The sequence below is a fragment of the Penaeus chinensis genome, chromosome 14 (assembly GCF_019202785.1).
Source record: "Penaeus chinensis breed Huanghai No. 1 chromosome 14, ASM1920278v2, whole genome shotgun sequence".
Classification (NCBI taxonomy): Eukaryota; Metazoa; Arthropoda; class Malacostraca; order Decapoda; family Penaeidae; genus Penaeus; species Penaeus chinensis.
In genome coordinates this window covers 18,523,845-18,543,844 of record NC_061832.1, presented here as the reverse complement: position 1 = coordinate 18,543,844, position 20,000 = coordinate 18,523,845, and the positions used below count along the sequence as shown (strand labels likewise).

General features: G+C 43.2%; 1 protein-coding gene and 1 long non-coding RNA gene across 2 annotated transcripts in view; both read left to right on the top strand.

The window, feature by feature from the left end:
- The first annotated feature begins 3,247 nt into the window (after nt 1–3,247).
- On the top strand, nt 3,248–3,678 carry LOC125032084. The gene is made up of 2 exons (XR_007115533.1): nt 3,248–3,500; nt 3,646–3,678. It is a non-coding gene; the product is annotated as an uncharacterized LOC125032084 (long non-coding RNA).
- A 1,512-nt stretch (nt 3,679–5,190) lies between these two features.
- LOC125032380 (corticotropin-releasing factor receptor 2-like) overlaps nt 5,191–20,000 on the top strand; it is a 16,165-nt gene continuing 1,355 nt past the window's right edge. The window contains exons 1-10 of the mRNA XM_047623476.1: nt 5,191–5,596; nt 6,541–6,687; nt 7,125–7,242; nt 10,254–10,440; nt 11,529–11,643; nt 12,459–12,636; nt 13,105–13,244; nt 15,241–15,326; nt 18,756–18,858; nt 19,628–19,708. Of these exons, the coding sequence (XP_047479432.1) occupies nt 5,198–5,596; nt 6,541–6,687; nt 7,125–7,242; nt 10,254–10,440; nt 11,529–11,643; nt 12,459–12,636; nt 13,105–13,244; nt 15,241–15,326; nt 18,756–18,858; nt 19,628–19,708 (1,554 nt within the window). The 5' untranslated portion in view covers nt 5,191–5,197. The remainder of the gene's footprint in view (nt 5,597–6,540; nt 6,688–7,124; nt 7,243–10,253; nt 10,441–11,528; nt 11,644–12,458; nt 12,637–13,104; nt 13,245–15,240; nt 15,327–18,755; nt 18,859–19,627; nt 19,709–20,000) is intronic.

Sequence of the window (20,000 nt, the reverse complement as noted above, 5' to 3'; positions counted from 1 at the left end):
AAAGAAGAGGAGAAAGAGGAGAGGAGATGAGAGGAGAGAGAGGGATGAGAGAGGGGAGGAGAGAGGAGAGGAGAGAGGGAGAGAGAGGGGAGGGGGAGAGGAGGGGAAGGGGAGGGGGAGGAGAGGATAGAGAGAGAGAGGAGAGAGAGAGAGAGACGAAGAAGAGAGGGAGAGAGCGAGAGAGAGAGGGGAAGGGGGAAGAGAGTTGAGGAGAAGGAGAGGGGAGAGAGAAAAGCAGACAGAGCAGGGAACAAACAATAGGCAGGCCCCCCGAGAGAGTGAGATAAAAAAAAAAAAAGACGCCGCATAAATTATAACCTAGAAGAGCCAGGCAGAAAGTGGAGAGGATGACAAAAAACCCTTTAACACTCGAAAGGAAAATGGCGTCTTGGCGGGAGATAAATCCTAAGTGGAACATGGAAACAGTCAGCTGATGACAAAGTGATGTCAGAGTCAGTTTTTTTAATGATTTGGACCACTGATAGCTTAAAGCTACACTTGTCCTGTTACTGTTATAAAAAAAAGAGTATAAAGTTTTTTTTAACCGATTAGATGAGTTACCCATAGTGGAGCGAAAGCAAAGGGAGCGAGAGGGGCGCCAAATAGTGGTCGTCCTTGTAAAGACGACTACACTATACAACACTGACTCTGTATTTCAGCAATAAATCGCATTTTGTCCCGGGGGTATAATAATATATATTAATTAGAAATATTCGCTAGTTCGATTGTACTTTTAAAAACCCTAATTTGAGGTTTAAATTTCTTATAATCAAAAAATAAGTCTAGCTGGCATCGCGTGGGGAAACGAGACTTTCTTGTGTTCACCAGGCACCCAAGTCAGTCTTGTTCTGTGCGTGGAAGGAGGAGGACGTTCAGACGTTTTTTTATGTAATTTGGGATGGCCTCTGATTCACCGGTTTTTTTTTAAAGGGATTATTTTGTTCTATTTTTTCACAACGTGTCTTTCATTTGGCGCGAACGTGCAGAAATACGAGATGAAAAAAACAACTCATGTCCGTAGGCCTACATTCAAAGTGTAAAATACACTTTGAATGTAGGCCTAGGTTTTGCGTCCTTCCCCTTTTTCCCGAAGGTTTAAGGGTTTTTAGTGTGGGATATTTTTTGAATTTTTTGGTTTTTTATTTATATATTATTATATATATTAAATATTTATTATTTTAAATATTATTATATTAATTGTATATATATATTTTTATATATTATATATATATATTATATATATGTTATATGTATATTTATAATGTGTGTTATTAAAATTTTATTTATAAAATTAATATATATATTTATTTATATATATATAAGTGTGTTGTGTGTGTGGTGTGGTGTGTATTATATGTATATTTCATGTGTGTTATTCTGGTGTGTAAAATTTATATTTTTTATATTATTTTTTTATATAAATTTGGGGTTTTTATATGTGGTTATATATGTTATTATATGTGTATTATATATGTGTATATTATGTATTATATATTATATTATTATATAAATTTGTGTTTTATAAAATGTTACATATATGTATGTATATGTATGTATATATATGTTATATATGTATTTTATGTATATATATGTTATAATATGTATTATGTTTTATTATGCATTAATGTGTTATATGTATATATATGTAAATATGTTTTATATATGCATATTATATGTTTTGTTTTATTATATTTTATATATATATATTTATATTATATATATAAGTATGTGTGTATGTATATTATGTTGTATGTGTGTGTGTGTTTCTGTGTGTGTCTGTGTTTGTGTGTGTGTGTGTGTGTGTGTGTGCGTCTGTTCTCGTGTGTGTGTGGGGGGGGGGGTTTGTGTGGTGTGTGTGTGTGTGTGTGTGTGTGGGTGTGTGTGGATGTGTGTGTGTGTGTGTGTGTGTGGTGTGTGATGATCAATTATAAATAATATACTGTTATAGTATTTAATAATAAAGATCTACAACTCAGTACATAATCATTATAATTATCATAATGGTTATGATAAAAATAATAATAGCGCTGATAATTACAACAACAATAATGATGATGTCTGTGATGACAATAATGACAACAATATAATACCAATAATGATGATGACGAGATAAGAATGACAAGGATGATAATAGTAAATAATAGTAGTAATGAAATAAACAAAAATGATAATGAAGGTAGTATTAATAATGATAATGATAATGAAAACATCAGCAACAACAACAATAATAATAAAGATGACGATGATGATGATGATGATGATAATGATAATCTTAATTATTGATATAATAATGTTAGTACAAATAGAATAATGATGACGATAATGATGAAGATAACAATGATAATAATGATAGTAGTTGCAGTATTTATAATACTAGTAAAATAAATATATAATATTATTAATAGTAATAATAATAGTGTTGATAGTACTACTACTATAATAATCCTTTGTAATAATAATAATAATGGTAATAGTAATAGCAATAATAATAACAATGATGATAATAATGGTTGTTGTAATAAATAATGATGATAATAACAATAATGAGAACAAAAAAGTCCATCTCATTCTACTATAACTGCGATTTTACATGAAATACATTTCAAATGATTTGCTAAGTCATTTGACAAACCTAAATTCCTTTATTTAGTTACGCCATTTCTTTTGCTCACATGATCAGCTGATAAAGGTATCGTCTTCTGTATGATTGGCTTAAGGCTGATAATCAACGTATAATTCTGTTCCAAGTTTATTTTATTCTTAGAGTCGGGAATCTGTAGTTTCCCCAACGTGGGATGACGATAAATCCATTAATTACGGTACAGAACTTCATTTTTTTCACTTAATATCTGTATATCGGATTACTTCCTAAATTGTATGTGTTTTCAAAGTTTTTTTTAAAGAAAGTCGACATGAATAGTCAAAGTGATACAGTTTTTGAGTGAAATTAGTAAACAGTAATTCTAAATTCTGAAAGAGAGATAGATAGATAGATAGAGAGAGAGAGAAAGATAGAGAGAGAGAGATGTGAGAGACGAGAAAGAGAGAGAGAGAGAGAGAGGAGAGACGTGGACTGTAGAGAGATGACGAGAGAGGAGACGAGTAGAGAGACAGAGAGAGAGAGAGAAGGGGGGGGAGAAAGGGCAAAACAAAAAAAAAAAACAAAAAAACAAGGGAGTACTACTGAATAAATACATGGAAAGGACGGTAGGTAAAAAAAACAAAAAAACTTACGATATGCCTTATCAATTTAATCTTATCAAACACTAAGGTGTTACTGAAGGTGTGAAAGCATGTTACGTCACATAACTCGTGTGCGTTTATCCACATTCAGTAAGGAACAGAAAAAATCTGAAAATGCGGAATAATTAAAACTGCTGCCGAATCTAATGTTATCTGTCGTAGTAATTCTGCTGAAAATATGTGAACAGTGATATTATAATGAATATTACTCGAGAGAGGGAGAGAAAACTGGTGTTTGTTTGTCGTGTAAGAAACAGGTGAGTTGTCGTGAAAGATGATTTGATTTAATATCTTTACTTTAATGTGCGCATATATATTATTATTTTGTTAATATATGTGGAAAAAGTGCTTCGCGTTATGTATGTGTATATATTTTTTATATTATTTGTTTAATATTTATAGAAATCTATTCGCCTTCGATATTTGAAAATCAACAGAAAAAAATTCTGGCAACCCACAAACTCTAACCAGTCAGTTGAAATAAACTACAATAAACCCCGATGAAATAACCAGAATAAGAACACAATAAAAAAAAAAAACATAAGAGAAAACAAGAAAAGAAATAAAGAGAAAAGGAATCAGAAACTTGGCCTGGACGACGCCATGTCTGTGGGTGTAGAGGCAAGGAGCGCTGTTGTGTAAGACTCGTGGTCAGGTTGTGGGCCTAATCATTTTTATTCTCTTCTTCTTCCTTTTTTTACTTTTTTTTGCGAAAGGTTACATGTCTGTTATAGATGTTTTTATCCTCTGTTATCATTGTTTTCCGCACCTCATTTTCGTAACTATCTGGTCCTGATTGACTTCATGTTATGCTGTGTTTGTTTTATCTTATCTCATTTCTATAATTTATTTATCATCACCTTTTTCGTTAAGAAGGGTTAGTCCTTGCTATTCAATTAGATTTTTTTCTAGGCCAATATTTGATTTGTTTGCAAATAATATCGTTTTTTGTTTGTTTGTTTAAAACGAGTGTCTGTCTGTTTTATTAGTTTTCTTTCCTTACCGATCATTATTTTGCTCAAGTTCGTTTAGCGTCACTTGGGAGGGGGGGGGGGGTGAAATGTTGGAACTTGTCCTGATATTTTTGGTGTTGTGGTTTCAGTTATTAAATTTCAATATCCAGTTGCTGATTTCTTTTGTTTCTGTTGCTGTATTGTCCTTTTTTATATAAGATATAGTGCTATTTATTTCTTCCTGTTAGATATTATTTTGCTTATGTCATTAATCTTCCTTATGTCTGTCAGATCTTCGTAATCAGCTGCTTTTTTTTATTATCATTTTTATATCATCAGCTATTATCATTTTGCTTCTTTCACTGGTTCCTTGTTTTAGTCATTTTATTAAGTGACTGATTTATCGTCATTATGAATTTCTTAACTGTTTTTTATTCTAATTTTCCGCATTGAGATAGGATCATTTTGATGCTATTTTTTACGTTGCCTTTTTTGTATTATCTATGAATCATTAGCTTTGTATATATTACCTTTCACAAACCATTCAGATTTATATTTTTCAATATTATTTTTTGTTTTAAATTTTCTTTACACAGATTATTGCTATCGGTGCTGTTTCCTTTTGCATCTCTATTATTATTAATCTCAGTGGTTACTGCTTCATTTTTATATAGCATCCGGTTATCAAAATTCATAATCGCTTTTTTAATGATCAACGTTTGTCTTTATTTTAGATTTACTCTTATTTCCTAAAAAGAATACTGTTTATACATTTATTTACTGTTTTTATCATTTTGCTCAAGTTATTATATCTCTTTTTCTCTCTCTCCTCTCTCCTTCTCTCTCTCTTCTCTCTTCTCCTCTCTCCTCTCTCTTCTTCTCTCTTCTCTCTTTCTGTAGCTCATAAGTTTTTGAAAAAGTATAGCTATGTTTCACACATTCCAAAGCACATTATTCACAACACTGTTACCATCAAGCCCCTTTGCAACTGCCCGTAGGCGATGCTAGCCCTGTGCGCGTGCGTCGTTCCTCCCGCCGCCGGCCAAGACAGCGGCGACCTCCCTTCGACCCGACGCGCCCCCCCGACCGTCGGCAATGTGTCGAGCGCTTCGCCCTCCGACCTGCGCTCAACCCGCAGCTCCTCTCCTCCTTCTACTCCATCTTTATCTTCATCTTCATCTGCTTCCTCCTCTTCTTCTCCTCCCCTTAAAACTTGCAGGATGGGCTACATCATAAAAGCGGACCTCCCCACGGAGGACGGCTTCTACCACCACCACACGTGCTTCTGGTGCTACCGCTTCACGCCCTCGCACCGGAGGAAGACCGACCTCGCCCTCAAGAAGGACGTCGTAACGCTCTCGGATGGCAGCAAGTGGGCCGATTTCTTGTTTACGGTCGGGGTGAGTTCATGGAGACGGAGTGGGTGGAAAGGAGAGAGAGGTAGTATGTTTTATTTGTGGTATAGGCTGTCGGTAGTGTACCCAGCTTGTGCAGAAGTAGAGCCCCGGGCAGCGGTTAGGCCCGGTAAGGCAGAGGCCCTGGAGGGTTGCCCCCAGGAGGGGAAGTTTGAAAACGAGGTAGAGTGATTGTCCGGGTCAAGGTTGCAGGAAAAAGGTCGAGAGGGTGTTGTCGTGGTAGGCAGTACGGCGGGGGTGCCCTGCTATTGGGGGGCTTTGACAAAAAGGCTTTTTACTACTCGGAGAGAGGAGAGAGAGAGAGAGAAGAGAGAGAGAGGAGAGAGAGAGGGGAGAGAGAGAGAGAGAGAGAGGAGAGAGAAAGAAAGAAACAGAGCCATGCCTAAAAGAGAGAAGGGTATACCTTTCAACACCTCACTGTAAAAGCAGAGTCCTGTTTTATCAGACGGCACTTGAGAACCCCTTCACTGTACTATTGAGAGAACATCAGTGTCTCAGAAGTAGGATTACATGAGGACCTAATATCCTTTCCGCAACGCAACCGCCACCAACAACAAACATATTTTGTAATTTGGTTAATGAAAATCAACGCTAAATGTACCTATTACATAGATGTTCATGACGTGATCAGAGTTATTTTGTTCATGATTATAGTAGCTGTTACAGTGTGTAATAGAAGCGGGCTATAGGTATTATGTCTATTACAATTATAGTAGTTAATACATGAAAATCACTAATACACTGATATCTATTATAAGAACTTCCTTCTGCGAGAGTATAAAGAAAAGACACTTCAATTCCTTTGTAAACCCAAATTTATTTCAATTCTTCAACAAAACACTCAAGCTATCCAGGCAAAAGAAATCCGCGAATAAAAGTAAATAAAATCAGACGCGTGAAAATTAATATAATATATCTTTTTCTGGCAGAACGAGTCTTTCCACTTCGAAGTCGACGACCCTGTGGCCTGGGGGCATGTGCAGGACTCCCTCCACGACCCCCTGGAGGCTTCGAAGCTAGAGGGATGCTGCAGGGACGCCCTTGCGTGCTGCGATGAGATGCCAGCACTCCACGGGGTTTTACGAAGAGGGGGAAGAGGGGGAAAGGAAAGAAGAGAGAGGAGGAGGAAGAGAAAGAAGGGAAAGGAGGGAGAGGGAGAGGGAGAGGGGAAAAGGGAAGCGATGGGAAAGAGAAAGAAGAGAGAGGAGGAAGGATATGATATGAAGAGAAAAGGATAGAGGAAAAGAAAGGAGCGAGAATGGGAGGAGGAGAAGTAATAATGATAATGAATAACGACAGCGACGACAATAATGATCATCAACATAGTCATGATATAAATTGCTTATGTGTGTGTGTTAATATAAACACACACACACACACACACACACACACACACACACACACACACACACACACACACACACACACACACACACACACAACATGTGTATGTATGTAAGTATGTATGTATGTCTATAGAACATATTCATCCCTTTATTCATCACACCTGCAGGCGAGAATGGCTCGTGCCCGCGCACCTGGGACGGCTGGCTGTGCTTCGGCGACACTGCCCCGGGCGAGAATCCTCCTTCACCTGTCCTCCCTATGCATACAAAAGCCGGTCGGAATGCGCACGTAAGACAAGGAATCTGAGTATAAGTATTTTTTGGGGTTGCACTTCGGTATAACTCGAAAAGAATCCAGTGGTGTTAAATAAATTGTTTCATTGGTAACAATGCCCCAGTGATAAAAACAGGACCCAGTGAAAAATTATTATAATAGAAAAGCTGCTGCTGATAAATGAAAAAAAAAATAACTATAGTAATGATGTGGAAATAAAGGTTTAAAGAGGATGAAAATGAGATGATAATAATAATAAAATATTAAAAAAATTAATAAATAAAAATTAATAATAATAATATAATGGTGATGATGATAATGATGATGGAAGATTTTTCACACGACCTCTAGATCAATCATATCTTTTATTTCTCCTTTGTTTTTCCTTTCACTATCCTCCCTACCTCTTCCTCTTACCTTAATGTTGTGCCTTTGGGAGGAAGGGCCTCGGGCGGGAAACAGTTGTCCTCCCTCCCTCCCTCGTTGTTCCCTCCCTCCCTCCCTCACTCCATCACCCCTTTCTCCCTTCTTCCTTTTGCTTGTGGTCCGCAGTGGAGGGGAAAAGAAGACCTGCTGGGAAACGGGTCATGCCTCCCTCCTTCCCCCAGCCCCTTTCTCCCTCCCTTCCCCCCTCCCTCCCTCCCTCCCCCCCTCCCTCCCTCTCGCCCTCCTTCCCTTCCTACCCCCCTCTCCCCCTCCTTCCCTTCCTCCATCCCTCCCTACTCACCCCCCCCTGTCGCCCGAAAGTGAGGAACCAAGACCTCTTTTAGGAAGGGGTTGTGCTTCCCCCCCTCCCTCCTCCCTCCCTCCCCTTCCTCCCTCCCTCCTCCCTCCCTCCCTCCCTCCTACCCTCCCTCCCTCCCTCCCTCGCTCCCTCCCCTCCCTCCTTCCCTCCCTCCCTCCCTCCCTCCCTCGCTCCTCCTCACTCCGCCTGTCGCCCCATGTGGAGGGAACCAAGACCTGCTTTAGGAATGGGTATGCTTCCCTCCCCCCCTCCATCCCTCCCTCCTCCCTCCCTCCCTCCCTCCTCACTCCGCCTGTCACCCGCAGTGGAGGGAACCAAGACCTGCTTTAGGAATGGGTAGTGCTTTCCTCCCTCCCACCCTCCCTCCCTCCCTCCCTCCCTCCCTCTCTCCCTCCCTCCCTCCCTCCCTCCCTCCCTCCCTCCCCCCCCCTGTCGCCCGCAGTGGAGGGAACCAAGACCTGCTTTAGGAATGGGTAGTGCTTCCCTCCCTCCCTCCCTCCCTCCCTCCCTCCCTCCCTCCCTCCCTCCCTCCTCGCTCCGCCTGTCGCCCGCTGTGGAGGGAACCAAGACCTGCTTTAGGAATTGGTAGTGCTTCCCTCCCTCCCTCCCTCCCTCCCTCCCTCCTCACTCCGCCTGTCGCCCGCAGTGGAGGGAACCAAGACCTACTTTAGGAATGGGTAGTGTTTCCCTCCCTCCCTCCCTCCCTCTCTCCCTCCTCACTCCGCCTGTCGCTCGCAGTGGAGGGAACCAAGACCTGCTTTAGGAATGGGTAGTGCTTCCCTCCCTCCCTCCCTCCCTCCCCTCCCTCCCTCCCTCCCTCCTCACTCCGCCTGTCGCTCGCAGTGGAGGGAACCAAGACCTGCTTTAGGAATGGGTAGTGCTTCCCTCCCTCCCCTCCCTCCCCTCCCTCCCTCCCTCCCTCCCTCCTCACTCCACCTGTCGCCCGCAGTGGAGGGAACCAAGACCTGCTTTAGGAATGGGTAGTGCTTCCCTCCTCCCTCCCTCCCCTCCCTCCTCCCTCTCTCACTCCGCCTGTCGCCGCAGTGGAGGGAACCAAGACCTGCTTTAGGAATGGGTAGTGGCTTCCCTCCACCCTCCCTCCCTCCCTCCCTCCCTCCCTCCCTCCTCACTCCGCCTGTCACCCGCAGTGGAGGGAACCAAGACCTGCTTTAGGAATGGGTAGTGCTTCCCTCCCCCTCCTCCCTCCCTCCCTCCCTCTCCCTCCCTCACTCCGCCTGTCGCCCCGCAGTGGAGGGAACCAAGACCTGCTTTAGGAATGGGTAGTGCTTCCCTCCCTCCCTCCCTCCTCACTCCACCTGTCGCCCGCAGTGGAGGGAACCAAGACCTGCTTTAGGAATGGGTAGTGCTTCCCTCCCTCCCTCCCTCCCTCCCTCCCTCCTCACTCCGCCTGTCGCCCGCAGTGGAGGGAACCATGACCTGCTTTAGGAATGGGTAGTGCTTCCCTCCCTCCCTCCCTCCCTCCCTCCCTCCCTCCCTCCTCACTCCGCCTGTCGCCCGCAGTGGAGGGAACCAAGACCTGCTTTAGGAATGGGTAGTGCTTCCCTCCCTCCCTCCCTCCCTCCCTCCCTCCCTCCCTCCCTCCTCACTCCGCCTGTCGCCCGCAGTGGAGGGAACCAAGACCTGCTTTAGGAATGGGTAGTGCTTCCCTCCCTCCCTCCCTCCCTCCCTCCCTCCCTCCCTCCCTCCTCACTCCGCCTGTCGCCCGCAGTGGAGGGAACCAAGACCTGCTTTAGGAATGGGTAGTGCTTCCCTCCCTCCCTCCCTCCCTCCCTCCCTCCCTCCTCACTCCGCCTGTCGCCCGCAGTGGAGGGAACCAAGACCTGCTTTAGGAATGGGTAGTGCTTCCCTCCCTCCCTCCCTCCCTCCCTCCCTCCCTCCCTCCCTCCCTCCTCACTCCGCCTGTCGCCCGCAGTGGAGGGAACCAAGACCTGCTTTAGGAATGGGTAGTGCTTCCCTCCTTCCCTCCCTCCATCCCTCCCTCCCTCCCTCCCTACCTCCCTCCTCACTCCGCCTGTCGCCCGCAGTGGAGGGAACCAAGACCTGCTTTAGGAATGGGTAGTGCTTCCCTCCCTCCCTCCCTCCCTCCCTCCCTCCCTCCCTCCCTCCCTCCCTCCTCACTCCGCCTGTCGCCCGCAGTGGAGGGAACCAAGACCTGCTTTAGGAATGGGTAGTGCTTCCCTCCCTCCCTCCCTCCCTCCCTCCCTCCCTCCCTCCCTCCCTCCCTCCCTCCCTCCTCACTCCGCCTGTCGCCCGCAGTGGAGGGAACCAAGACCTGCTGGGGCAACGGGACGTGGCTGCAGGACGCGCGGGGGGCCGAGAAGACCGAGTACGCGGACTGCAGCCACCGCCAGTACCACCTCCGGAACTACTTCTGGGAGATCGCCATGCACGCCGTTTCGGTCGTCTCCGTTGTGCCGGCCGTCTGCATGATTCTGTATTTCAGGTTGGCAGCTGAAGAAATGCACGGTGTTCTTTATTTTGTGGTGCTGATATATAGTGAAAAGATGACGTGGTTTCTATAGTTGTGGGAAGATTTGGGATTCACTTAAATTGAAGAGGAAGTGTATTATCTCTTCCGTATTTTCATTTTCCATTTCGTTTACTCCGTCTTCGTCTTCTCTCTTATTCTTACGTTGATTTCCCTCCTTTCTTCGACCTCCTTTTCTTCTTGTTAACTTTTTCACCTCAGTATCACTCCCTATATTGTTACCCTCTCTCTCATTTACCCTTCAATCTTCGTTGTCACCTTCTTCATTATTTTCACTTTAACTTCCCTTCCTTCCTCGCTATCCTACGTTTCCCTGAATTTTCTACCTAAGCTTCCCTTCCTACCTCCCGTCTTCGTTATCTTCTTCTGCTTTCCTCCCTCTTCGTCATCTTCTCCCTTACTTTCATTTTCATTTTCCTTTAGTCGCCTTCGTTAACCCTCTCCCTGATTCTTATTTCAACCTTCCTCCGTCCCTCGTCATTCTTTTCCTTATTTTCACTTTAACCTCCATCTCTCTCTCCTTTGTCCTCCTCTCCCTTATTTTCACTCCCTCCTCCCTCCCTCTCTCCTTTGTCCTCCTCTCCCTTATTTTCACTCCCTCTCTCCTTTGTCCTCCTCTCCCTTATTTTCACTCCCTCCTCCCTCCCTCTCTCCTTTGTCCTCCTCTCCCTTATTTTCACTCCCTCCTCCCTCTCTCTCTCCTTTGTCCTCCTCTCCCTTATTTTCACTCCCTCCTCCCTCCCTCTCTCCTTTGTCCTCCTCTCCCTTATTTTCACTCCCTCCTCTCTCCCTCTCTCCTTTGTCCTCCTCTCCCTTATTTTCACTCCCTCCTCCCTCCCTCTCTCCTTTGTCCTCCTCTCCCTTATTTTCACTCCCTCCTCCCTCCCTCTCTCCTTTGTCCTCCTCTCCCTTATTTTCACTCCCTCCTCCCTCTCTCTCTCCTTTGTCCTCCTCTCCCTTATTTTCACTCCCTCCTCCCTCCCTCTCTCCTTTGTCCTCCTCTCCCTTATTTTCACTCCCTCCTCCCTCCTCTCGCCCGACAGAGCCCTCCGCGTGCAGCGATTTTACCTCCACCTCAACTTCCTCGTGGCGCTCCTCGGGAAAGCCCTCATGAGCATCCTGGACTTGGCGGTGCTGAGGATACCCGAGTACTCAGGGGTGAGTCTGTTCTGCCAGTGTATGTTGACCTTCCACATGACCTAAGAGCTAGAAGGTAAAGGTCCGCGTCAAAATAAGGGTTATTTAGAAAGGGTAAGTTGGTAATAGTTGATGATAGATATAAAGTGATTGGCACTATACGAAAATAGATAGATAAATCGATGAACAAACAAATGAACATCCAGGGTGAAATGTCTAAATCCTAAGCAAAATTTGATGATAATAGGGCATTGAGATTCAACCGTCTTTGGCAAATATGAAGATGAAGATGATGAGTCTAGATTTCTTATAATTTATATTATTCTTTCATAATGAAATGCACAGTTTCGTATCTCCCCAGTGCCTGTTGTTATAATCCTTCCTATTCAAGATGCCATTTACAATAAATTCCAAACACAGTATGCTACAACAGGATAGAAAAATGCCCTCGCCTCATTCCCTCCCTTTTTGCGCTTCTGCTTCTCCGACTCATCGCTTTCTTTCCCCTGGTTTCATTCGCTCTCCCCCTCCCTTCCCCCTTAGTTTCTCTCGCCTCCTTCCCCTTTAGTTTCTATCGCCTCCTTCCCCCCTCCCTCGCCCTTCCCATTCCCTTGCCCCCTCCCCTCCCTCGCCACCCTCCTCACCCTCCCTCTCTCTCCCCTTGCTCCCCCTCTCTGCATCTCCCTCCTCCTTCGCCCCTTGCTCCTACCTCGCCTCTCTCCTCTTCCTCCTCCCCTTCCCTCCCTCTCCCTGCTTCCCCTCCCTCCATCTCCCTCCCCCTTCCTCCTTAGCTTCCCTCGCCTCCCTCCTCACCCTCCCTCCCTCTCCCCCCACAGGAATCCAGCGTGATGGACGACAATACCGCCGGCTGCAGGTTCCTCGTGTTCCTGACGAAGGTCTTCAGTCTCGCGGTGTGGACCTGGATGCTCGCCGAGAGCCTGTATCTGCACCGCCTCATCGTCGCGGCTCTGAGGGGCGCCGGGAAGACGTGGGCGTACTTGCTCGTGGGCTGGGGTGAGGAGGGCGCTGTGGGCGGCGCTCGGAGTCGCTTCTGTCTCTGGCTCTTGGTCTCGTTACTGGCTTGGGATTGTGTGTGTGCGTGTGTGTGTGTGTGTGTGTGTGTGTGTGTGTGTGTGTGTGTGTGTGTGTGTGTGTGTGTGTGTGTGTATGTGTGTGTGTGTGTGTGTGCGTGCGTGCGTATACAAATGCATGTCCATACTAATACGACTTGTAATCCCTAAAGCCCGGTCTCTTGATGTTATAGACGCATCCTTATGTCCTTAAAACTTTTTTTTCGTAAGGCCATAAAGCCACTTCCCCGCGCCCCTAATAAAGCCATTGACCCACCGACCGCCCCTGGGCCTTGTGGCACATTAGTCACATTTCTCTCTCTTCTTGAAATACCTTTCTATAAAAACTATAAACCTTCATTTTCTGTCCCCCTTAACCCCCTTCCTTAACAACGCCCTTCCCCGCCCATAGTGCCGCCCTTCGTGCTCTCGGGGGCGTGGGCGACGGCGAGGGGCATCCTGGAGGACTACCAATGCTGGCTCGGCGATGACCACGGCGACGCGAAGGACCTCTACCTCATCACCGAGCTCCCCAAACTCGTCATTTTGGTGGTAAAGTCTTCCGTGCGCGATTTAGTAATGAGCTGGGGGATGTGGTCATGTGATCGATATTTGTGGAATGATATACGGGTTTTTTTATTATTATTATTTTCCATATGGGTAATACTGGTTTCAGAAGAGGAGCTCTATTTTTTTTTTTTTTTTTTTTTTTTTTTTTTTTGGTGGGGGTGACCTCATCTCCACGCGCTCGTACTTTACTTTAACATTTATTGTTATCAATCTTCTTTTATCTAATTCAGGAACAATTGCCAATAACACTCAAAAGAATGATGATAATAGTTATCAATTTTAATTAGATATTCACGAATTTCCATAGGTGCACCGCCGTGACAATATCTTGGCTGTTAAGGAAACTCCTTTGACAAGGGCGATTAGACAAGCGTTCCATCTTGAAAGAACAGCATAACAATTCCACCACGTAACGTGACAATATTTGTGAGCAAGATAACAAAGAATACATAAATTATAAATGCCAGCAATTAAAGAGTCTACGCAATGTAAGACCATATATAAAATATGCATGGTTAGATAACCACGAAATTCACTAGACATGATTCAGTACACGGAGGGCAAGGGGTTCCGAGCTCAAAACCCTTCGCGGGCCAATTTTCCTTCCAACTTCCATCTCGAGGGACAACAGAGGTACATGCCTGGCTTCCCAGAATTCCATTATTAAATATTCTGGATTAACATGTACGTAAAGTTTATTTCACTTATTAGACTTTAAATACTGACACTAATGGTATCAGTTTGCCCATGCATATGCACTGGGCATGGACTTTTAGTTTGTAAACATAAGAGTACTACTATGCCATGTAGAGAATTATATGACAATACCATTATGAGGTTAGTTATGATTTTCCAGCCTTGTAAGCTTATAGTACTTTCCTTTATGACGACTATAACCCCACAGGCTAATAATTCTTCCTGTCAGTCCGCGGGTCATTTATGGCCATCCCGAGGGCCACATTTAGCCTGCGGTCCATGAGTTTGTCACCCCTGCACTGGGGATCAAATATGACACTCGCCATTAAATTAAAATAAATTCAGTTATCACTATCTTTCTCCGAAGAGTAAAATTTTACGTTTAAGAGCAAGATGCATTGTGCGGAAAAGAGCCATGTGTTCTGGCGGCGACTGTTACCACGCTGACCCTGGGTGTTGCGAGGACCGCCCCGAAAGGCCCTGCTTGTCACTCCCGATAAATTTACCTTTAAAGCAGACTATCAGGTGTTGTTTATGGAAGTAATATCTACAGTACAAAAATCCATTAAAAAACTTTGAAAATATAACAACAATTAATCAAAACACAACAAAAAATGTCTATATGTCATAATGATAATGATACAATAATACTGATGATACTGATCAGTGATATTGATAATCATAAAATGATGATGACTGATATTATTAATAATAATAACAATAATAATAATGATAATGATAAGAACGATAATGATAAGAACAATAATGATGATAATGATAAGAACGATAATGATAAGAACAATAATGATGATAATGGTAATAATAATAATAATAATAATAATGATAAGAACAATAATAATAATAGTAGTAATGATGATAATAATAATGATAATAACAACAAAAGTAATAATGGTAATAATGATGATAATAATAAAAGTAATGATAAAAACAATGATGATAATAATAATGGTAATGATTATAAAATAATAACAATGGTGATAATGATAATAATTATAGTGATAAAGATTATGATAATAATAATAATTGCTATAATGGAGATGATAATTATGATGCTGAAGATAGTAATGATAATGGTGATGATGATGATGATGATGATGATCATCATCATCATCATCATCGTCATCATCATCATCATCATCATCACCATCATCATCATCATCATAATAATAATGATTATAATAATAATAATCTTTATTCATTTTCTCTCCTAACTCAAAGAAAAGAAAACGGAAATTGGTCACTCAAATCTCCTTTCCAACAGGTGAACACAGCCCTCCTGATTAACATGACCCGCGTGCTCATGTCGCACCTCAAAAACACCAACACAGACGCATCTACGGCAAACAAGTAAGTATGGTGAGTGTAGTGAATCTCTACTGAATGTGAGGTTCCGGGTGAACTTGTAGCAATGGTCCGAAAGAAAGAATATTTCTGCCCTTATGTTTATTCACTGGTCACAAGTACAACACGACACAAACGCTTGTTCCGCGGCATGACCGGCCTCTTGACAGTTCGCTCCAGGCCGAGAATATATGTAACTCGCTTAAGAGAAGTAAGAGAAAACCAGTATAGATGCCACGTACTCTTACACATTACTGTTCTTACACTTACATTGACGCTCATTATTCTCATACTTCGTGCACAAATCTTCAAACACATGCAAACAATCACGAGTCAACAACACAACACTCACATGTCACAAACAAGCGCCGACTCGTTCCTCTCCCTCGAGCCTTGCGGCACTCCAACACACCACAACAAAACAGATAAACTCCAGACACACCATCCCACTTCTGCTGCTCGTTGTAGTGATACCGACGCTAATGTTAACAATAGCATTGCTTGGATATGCGACGGATGTGGCCTATCTAATTTCTCGAGTTCCTTTTTCGCATCTTCTCCCATCACAAAATCCAGTTCCTTCAACACGCTCCATTCGAATGACATAGACAGCCATACTTACAACACACTCTTCCCTCAAAACCCGTCCATACATCATTCACACACCACCCACACCAGCATAAAACCAGACTCAATAAATCCTCACACCAAAATTCCATCTATATCATTGAGCTCCATATTCCCAGTGCCCTAGGCCTTCCCTTAACTCCCGGACCCCTCACTCGCACTCCTTATCTTCCCGCTCCAAACTTAACTTACTATTCCCTTCCCCTACCTTCCTATTTTCCTTTTTTCACTTTTTCTTCTCATTGCCACCGTTACAACCCCTTCACTTCTTTTTTTTCTTCCTCTCCCTCCCCTTCTGCCTCCTCACCGCCGTCCTACATCCTCCTCCCCCCTTCTCCTTTAAACATCCCTATCATGCTAAATGCGACATCACAGGCGACTGCAACTTGCCTGACATAGACTGGACTCTTCCATCTCCCCATGACCCCCCCACACAATGATCTTGCAGCTCCCATTATTCCACATCAGACAGACTCCAATTACATGACTTTTACTGGTATTATAAACACTCATTTACTCTTGCGAACACAAAACAGATGATGTCCCGATGGCACCTCACACATTCTATACCTATTCCTAGACATATCAAGCACTAAGGGTATCCCAGGACTAAGTGACCATGAGACTGTCCTTGTTGATGCAAACCTCAGACCAACCAGACATACACAGAGACATAAGCTTATTTTCGTCATTCCCAGAGCTGACATAGATGCAGTTACACGAACTACAGGATGGACTACTTCTATGCAGATCCCCACACAGGACCCTTTACTTCTAATAGGAATAGCCTTAGACACACCATGTTTACATCCATGGAAAAACAAATACCATAGAAAATACCCCAAGTAGACGCACACTTCCCTGGGTCTCCAGACGAATGAAAATACAACAGTCTAGAAAATTGGACTGTTTTCAAGAAAAACAAAACATAAGGAAAGTGGAACGCAAACATATTTTCACCTACTCACAGTGTCAGAAACAATCCTGATCACTTCTTTAAATTCTTCAAGTCGCGCAGACACGTTACTACGGCAATCACAGCCCTGGAAGAGACCAACACCGCTTGTGACTGACCCAGAACACAAAGCACTTAGTACACATTGCATTTCACATTTTTCACATACGAAGACGCCAATACACTCGACATACCAGATAGCCCATACCTTCCTATCCCTCTGCTTGACATCTTAACTAATGGCACTCAGAAACTGTGGACAACACTGGACCAGATCAAATCCCTGCCTTAACTCTTAGGTCCCTACCCTTGCCCCTATCCTACAATCTATTTTTACCCAATCACTCACCTCAAGCATCCTACCTGTAGACTAGTTTTGTGCAAATATCACCCCTCCCCCCTTTTTCAAGACAGGCTACTGCACAGACCCAACTATCACCCCACTATGCCTCACATCGATCGCTTGCATTTTTGTTTTTAACACAATACACAAACACATCATGAACTACATTGACACTCACAATACGACTTTTGGCCCAAATGATCATGTGAGACAACTAATCGCAAACAATCATGACATTGCCCGCCAACCTGAAAAAAGTGACATGAAACAAATTGATGCCATACTGCTCGACTTTGCCAAAGCCTTTGAAAAAGTCCCTCACAGAAGACTGACACTTAAATTACGGTATTAAGGGGTCACAGGACCAATTCTTCATTGGATCATTGTTTATTTGACATGTAGGACCCAATTTGTCCTGCTTGACAGTGCTTCTCTTGACTCTGTCCCTGTCTCTTCTAGTGTTCCGCAAGGCCCCCTTCTCGCCCCCCTCCTTTTCCTTCTATACTTTAATTCTAGACTAGACTTATTGCTGACGGACAGTCTTTACTTTCGACCAATTATCACTGAAGACGACTGCAGTCCTTCAACATGACATAGACGCCTTTGAACAGTGGGAAAAGTCACAGCAAAAAGACCTTCAGACCAAACAAATGTACAGGCAACTCCGTTTCACCAGATCACACATTATACAATAGACCTGCTCCCGACACAACCAAAAATTCATTTGCTGCTGATATCCTGATCTTGTGCTGCCATGTTAGACGTGGTTTCTGCTATGAGTCCAGCGCTTCATAGCCATTCAAAGATGTTATTATTATTATTATTTTATCAACATCATTGTGGTTATCATTCTTATCATCATCATCACATTATTATTATTATTATTATCATTATTTTGTCATTATTATCATAATTATCATTATCATTATTTTGTCATTATTATCATAATTATCATTATCATAATTTTGTCATTATTATCATAATTATCATTATCATTATTATTATAATTGTTATTAATTATCACCATTATCATCAAGATCATTGGGTGTCTGCATGTTTGCGTATTTGTGAGTATTTGTGTAGTCACGTGTACGAAAAAAAAAAAACATCGTTACCTTTACGTGTGGTCAATGTGAACGTTTCTATTAACACCGGGTTACGGTGCTCACTACCTTGCCTCGCTATTCCATACCACTTTGTCGAGTTTTCATATTAGTTTGTGCAAAGGGTAACAATACAAATGTTTCTGGCTGTGTGTGCTGGTGAGTGTGTTTGTTTTTTTAGCGATGTGCCATGTGCGTGCCTTCACGTTTGTATGTATGAGCATGTGTAATGTATGTGCGCGCGCGCGTGCGTGTGTGCGTATGCGTGTGTGATTGTGTGTGTGTGTGTGTGTGTGTGTGTGTGTGTGTGTGTGTGTGTGTGTGTGTGTGTGTGTGTGTGTGTGTGCATGTGTATTCTAGTGCATTGGTACGAGCCCAATCACTAAAATTCTTCTTTTGTTCCGCAGGAGAGCAGTAAAAGCCAGCACCTTCCTCCTACCAATGTTTGGCCTCCAGTTCTTCATCACCTTCTTCGTCCCGCCCTTCACAACGCCTTGCGCTGGCATGCAGGTGCGTATGTGGGTGTAGGGTCTGCATGGGCTTGTGTGGGAGCATTGCAGGTGTGACTCTCGTGTATGTAGGTGAACAGAATGGATGTGGATGGGAGATTACTTGAGTCCCGTATGCGAGTAAGAGTGGGAGAAAATAACAAGAATATACGGGCGTGTGTGTGGTTAGGAAAGTAACAAGAGGGAACAGGCATGTTTGAGTACTATACGAGTACAAACGTGGGTGGCAGGATGATAAGGATGGGCGTGAGATATGCAGACCAATACGTGGGCGTCGGCGGTGTGTGTCCTGGCAGAGTATACATTTTTAGAATTAACACGTACCAATTAAATTTGTGTAAAAATTGCTGTTCCTGTTTAAGTAATATAATAAAGAAAATATATGATACTGATATGGTAATGATACCAATGACAATACTAGCATTTTTTCTATGATTAACTATGTATAATCATAATTTTCATGTAGATATACCGATACACCGCAAATTTCCCGACACCTTAGTTCCAAGGCTGCTTCTCATTGTCCATTGTCCCAGAGCAACGGAAATTATATACTAATCCATTAGTATAACAATTACCTGCCCTCTGTCGTGCAAATATTTGATATCGACGAGACTGCACCAGGCACTTCTGTACGCTGATAATACCGGATTAAAAGAGGTGCCGGACCATCAGTTGCCGGAAAATTGATGATGTACCTGTACTTTATACGAATATAGTAATCTTCCCCGTCCAAGGATTACATCAACTCTTATCTTTCCTTTCTATAGGCATATGTATTCATAGCAACTGCGATCGACGGACTTCAGGGACTATATATTTCTGTTGTGTACTGCTACATGAACAACGAGGTGAGTTGGACCACAAATGCATACTGTGTACTGCTATGGCTTTAGTTGCATCACGCTTATATCACACTGTAGTTGTCATTATAGTGTATTACACAGACACACATATATATATGTGTGTGTGTGTGTGTGTGCGTGTGTGTGTGTGTGTGTGTGTGTGTGTGTGTGTGTGTGTGTGTGTGTGTGTGTGTGTGTGTGTGTGTGTGTGTGTGTGTGTGTGTGTGTGTGTGTGTGCATATATATATATATATATATACACACAAATACATATATATACACAGTTTATATGGATATG